Source organism: Trematomus bernacchii, unplaced genomic scaffold (assembly GCF_902827165.1).
Source record: "Trematomus bernacchii unplaced genomic scaffold, fTreBer1.1, whole genome shotgun sequence".
Taxonomy (NCBI): Eukaryota; Metazoa; Chordata; class Actinopteri; order Perciformes; family Nototheniidae; genus Trematomus; species Trematomus bernacchii.
Genome location: NW_022987567.1, coordinates 4,465,979 through 4,470,451, shown reverse-complemented (window position 1 = coordinate 4,470,451; position 4,473 = coordinate 4,465,979). Strand labels below are relative to the sequence as shown.

General features: G+C 40.2%; 1 protein-coding gene across 1 annotated transcript; it reads left to right on the top strand.

Moving 5' to 3' along the window:
- The first annotated feature begins 260 nt into the window (after positions 1–260).
- On the top strand, positions 261–3,185 carry LOC117478995. Its single transcript, XM_034125993.1, has 4 exons — positions 261–711; positions 1,340–1,540; positions 2,143–2,253; positions 2,901–3,185. Exons 1-4 carry the CDS (start codon positions 430–432, stop codon positions 2,955–2,957), a joined length of 651 nt encoding a protein of 216 aa, XP_033981884.1. The 5' UTR covers positions 261–429; the 3' UTR covers positions 2,958–3,185.
- The last annotated feature ends 1,288 nt before the right edge of the window (positions 3,186–4,473 follow it).

Here is a 4,473-nt window from a genome sequence, read left to right as displayed (position 1 = left end):
TACAGTAAACCTGCAGCTTAATATTATACACTTAATTAGCATGTTTTGTTTTTTGTAAACCCTTCATAAAGGCATCCATTTGTGCTAATTCTGGATATGATTTTTTATAGAATACTCCCAGTGCAGTCCAGTTACATGTTTTTACTTTATAGTCCATGCGTGAGTCTGGGAACTCCCCCCTTGTCTGGCTGTCCTCCCTCTGCTCATCTGTACATCCCTCATCACTCTCAAAGCTCCAAACCTCCTGGGGGAAGATTTGAGGCTCATTAGGACACTTGGGCCCAGCAGCTTCTTCTCCTGAGCTTGAAGGAGCCCCTGTCTGAAGCCACATATCTGGGAAGTTAATCAGATCTGTTTTCGGACACTCAATATTAAGGACCTAGATTTTAGAAGGGGGCATAGAGGCTTCAACGGATGAAATCCTGAAATATGAGGGTCACCCGAGTGCTACAGCTGTCTGTTTTGTTGGTGGGGCTCTGCCAGGCCCAGCGAGCCCCTCCACCCTCCACCTCAGAGGAGGCAGGGGGGGTCCCCGTGTCCCAGATGAAGATGCTGGCGCTGGGCCTGGCTCACCTGCTGCAGGGCGTGGAGGAGAACGCCCGGCAGCTGGAGCAGAGGGGCGAGCAGGCGGAGGCCGAACTGGACGGGGCCACGAGGAACCTGGAGAGCCTCAGGAAGCAGAGTCTAAAGGCCGGACGGAATCACAGGCAGGTGAGGAAGGGTACCATCCTACAGAGCAAAAGAAACGCATTTTCCCTGTTCTCTGACCCACAACATTTTGTGGGACTTTTATGTTTTTTGGAAGTTGTAGGGCTCAAACTGACAACATTTTTCATGATCAAATCTGCCATTTATTCTCTTGATTGAATCATTATTCATTACGTCTCAAATGTCACATACAGGGAATGTGAGAAAGCCCAAGGTTATGTCATTATATTCCTTATGTTGTCTGACTGCAACTAAAAAAAGATAAAACAAAAATCTGTTTGTCAACCACAATATTTAAAAAAAAATCATCACAACTGAGAACCTGGAAATGAGAAATGTAAGGGTTCATTTTTCCGTTTTTTATCTTGTCTTTTTTATTTATGTATTTATTATTTTGTATTATTATAATTACACTTTATTAAGACAATTTGTTTGTCTTTTTTTAAAGAATAAAGACTTAAAAGCAATTTTGAACTTTAGTTGGACTTCAAAAGTTACGAATTCACTGTTATTTTGAGTTTGGTGTAGCTTTTAGACATGCTTCACACAGAAATTGTTGATATATTAATTTGAAACCTGCATTTTCATACAGTCACTGTCTATAAATATTGTACAATGATGTGGTTTTGAGGTGAGGAAGGACCTGCAGATCCTGAGCGCCCGGGGGGACCGGCTTTGGATGGCTGCCAGAGATCTGCAGAAGGTTCTGGAGGACGTGGAGACTGAGCAGGGAGCCATGCAGCAGCGGATCAACCGGGTCCTCCAGAGAATAAGGAGTCTGACGGAGCCCAAGTCCAGGGGGAAAACACAGCTGGACATGGGCTCTGTGAAGGTGAGCCGAAACCAAGAACTTAAAGATCACCTATTATGCAAAATCCACTTGTTCCTGTCTTTTCTACATCAACATGTGTCCCCTCTGTGTAAAGAGATTCTGAAAGTTTCAGGAAAAAAAGATTCTCTCTCTTTTTGTCCTGATCCATTTATATAAAAACCTGTCTGAAAATTAGCTGATCAGATTTTGGCCACTTTATGATGTCATAACGTTTTTTTGGCTTGTGTAACCATTAGCCAATCAGCAACCAAGGTAACCCCCCCTCCCCTCCACCTGATCACCTGAATCTCCTCCTAGAGCACCATTGTGTTCTTTTTAACCAAATATCTCTCAGAGGGGCGTGGGGAGGGGCTCCTTATTTTCATCTACAGTAACAGACAGAGAATCAGCACTTTTGAAACAGGGCTGAAACAGAGGGGATTATGGGATGCTGCAATGATCTGTTTGGTGTTTCAGACAAACTCTTCAGAGACATGTTTTGTATATATCTGACCTATAATATATTGATGAAAAACAGTATAATAGGGGACCTTTAATAAATAAACAAACACATGTGACAGATTCGATTTTTCTTGCCATTTATTATCGTTGATGTGTTGTAGGTTGTGATGGATAAACAGGCCCGAAAGCTAGCCAGTCTAAACTCAGAGTTTTCAGCCCGGGACAGAATGATTGACAGACGCCGGCGGCACATTGACCACCTGGAGATACAGGTACATCAGAGGGTTATAGTAATGTTATTCTAAATACGATGTTTGATTTGTTTTACATTTTTCTTTCAGGCTGAAAATTAGGTGTGTAACCTGTAAAAAAGTGGGAAATAATGAGGAATATGATATATGATTATGATGTAATGTCATATCACTGTTTTGGTTAATGCCAAGGATGCTCTCTAGATTCAAGATTCAAGATTCAAGGCTTTATTGTCATATGCACATGGCAATTAAAAACTTAAGTCACAGGCTCCTCCAATAGTGCAACATGTATATATAAAGGACATAAAATAGTGCAAGAGAATGTTATGAGATGTGCAAGTAAATACAAATAAAATAGAAATAGTGCAAGAGAGCAGGATGCTGACTCTAGTTTACTTCACGGCCTCTGGTGTCTTAACAACAAGGATTTTCTGAAAATTCCCTTATTGTATCATTAAGATATAAGTAAAGCACATAGCAGCGAGTGGACATATTCCATTGATTCCGTGATGGTGATATCTGTGCTACACTGTGTAAGGGTCCTCGCCGCAGTGTTTTGAGTGATGAGCCCTAATGGCCTTGTAGTACATTAGTCTTGTAGTTTACTATGGTTGAACATTAATGCATTTCATTATTTCCGACCTGTCTCTGTGTGTTTGCTCTAGATATCTGAGAGCCTCCCAGCAGCACTGAGGGCAGATTCTCTCTCCGACTGTGTGTGATGAGCCCAGCTGCATCAACACAGCCTCTCTGAGCCAATACACCTGCACACTGCCATTATGAAGCTAAGAAAATGAACTGCTCTGAAACTTACAAAAGCATGTGTCACATTTAACAAATATGTAGATAAGTACACATTTGGGTTAGTCGTCTGTGTTGTCCTCAACAAAACACGCCTACAGTATGTTCAAAAATAGTTACGAAATAAAGCTTTCCTTTTCCTGCAACCTCATTTTGTGGTTCTGACTTCAGCTAAATTGTGGTCGAAACGCCTTGTGAAGGAATACTTGTCTCACACACCCAAAAAAACATGCATAATTAAGTCACAGCTGACAGTTATGTCCTTTATTTAAGTTGTTGATTACTTTTGAAGGGTTATACACAAAAAATACAGTAGACGTATGAGAGTTTTACAATGTGTTACATAACTTTACAACCTAATGTCCTTATATATATAGTTTTTCACCTTAAAATCAAAGGTGGTCTTAGTGGTCTTAGTGGTCTTAGTGTTATAAGACAAGGATCCGGAGCAGTGCAGAAAAAAGGCAATCTTTGCAAGTCATTTCCTCTTATATTCAACTTTAAAAGGATATATTTTGTAAAAACAAGGCTGTTGTATACTGTTTTTTATCCTGTTTTCACAACAGTGGAATGAGGATTGACATCAGACAGCAGAATATTGCATTGATGCACTTGCATTATTCTTGAATTGTTTAGGTTGTATACACATGCCACTGTTCATGGCAAATACCTATTTGAACAGTAAAACTTGTAAAAGTGTTGCATTAGAGGCACCAAATACAAAAAGGAACCTCAAAATTAGCATAATATGTCCTCTTTAAAATAACTTGATTAGGATCAAGAGAAAAACGATCACACTTCCTAACTTTAAAAATCACTATTGATTCATAACAAGTGGTATACATAATGACACATTCTCTATTCACTCGGGGGGTTTTCCCTGATAATTTAGCCAAATCCAGACAGTCTTAGTCCAGTGCCCGGTGTAGTATTTGTAGAGAGGAACAGGAAATATTACCAGCAGCTCCGCAACCCTCGCAGCTGTCTCGCTGCCAAATGTGCCAAAGGTCATGTGTTGGATCTTCATATATTTGGCCTGAAGTCACGGTCTTGAGGGCCGACATGCAGGCAGAGCGTCTCCTCTGGTGTTCCCAAACAAACCTCCAACAACTCGAACTATGTCCCACTTAGAGGGGGGGAGGGGGGGGGGGGGGGGGGGGAAGAAGAAAAAGACAGAGGTTAAAGAAGATCCTTTTCTTGAATAGAAGTTAAAATTCTACAGTCAAAATAGCCAAATAAATTCCTGAATTCAAGTTGTTAAAAGTATATATATCAGTATATAATCAGGTAAATGAACTTGAAATATAAAAAGTAACAGTATTCATTATTCCGAATGGCACTGTTCACAGTATTATATAAAAATAGATAATATAATATCAAGTTTTTATCACTAACTAATGAATGTAAGACCATTTTAGTACTTTAGTTTGTCTATGT

Bases quoted from the DNA above. Each gene is read 5' to 3' on its own strand.
- LOC117478995 (XM_034125993.1), top strand. From the start codon at position 430: ATGAGGGTCACCCGAGTGCTACAGCTGTCTGTTTTGTTGGTGGGGCTC. The intron at 1,541-2,142 runs GTGAGCCGAAAC...GATGTGTTGTAG, and splicing joins TGGACATGGGCTCTGTGAAG to GTTGTGATGGATAAACAGGC. The intron at 2,254-2,900 runs GTACATCAGAGG...TGTTTGCTCTAG, and splicing joins TTGACCACCTGGAGATACAG to ATATCTGAGAGCCTCCCAGC.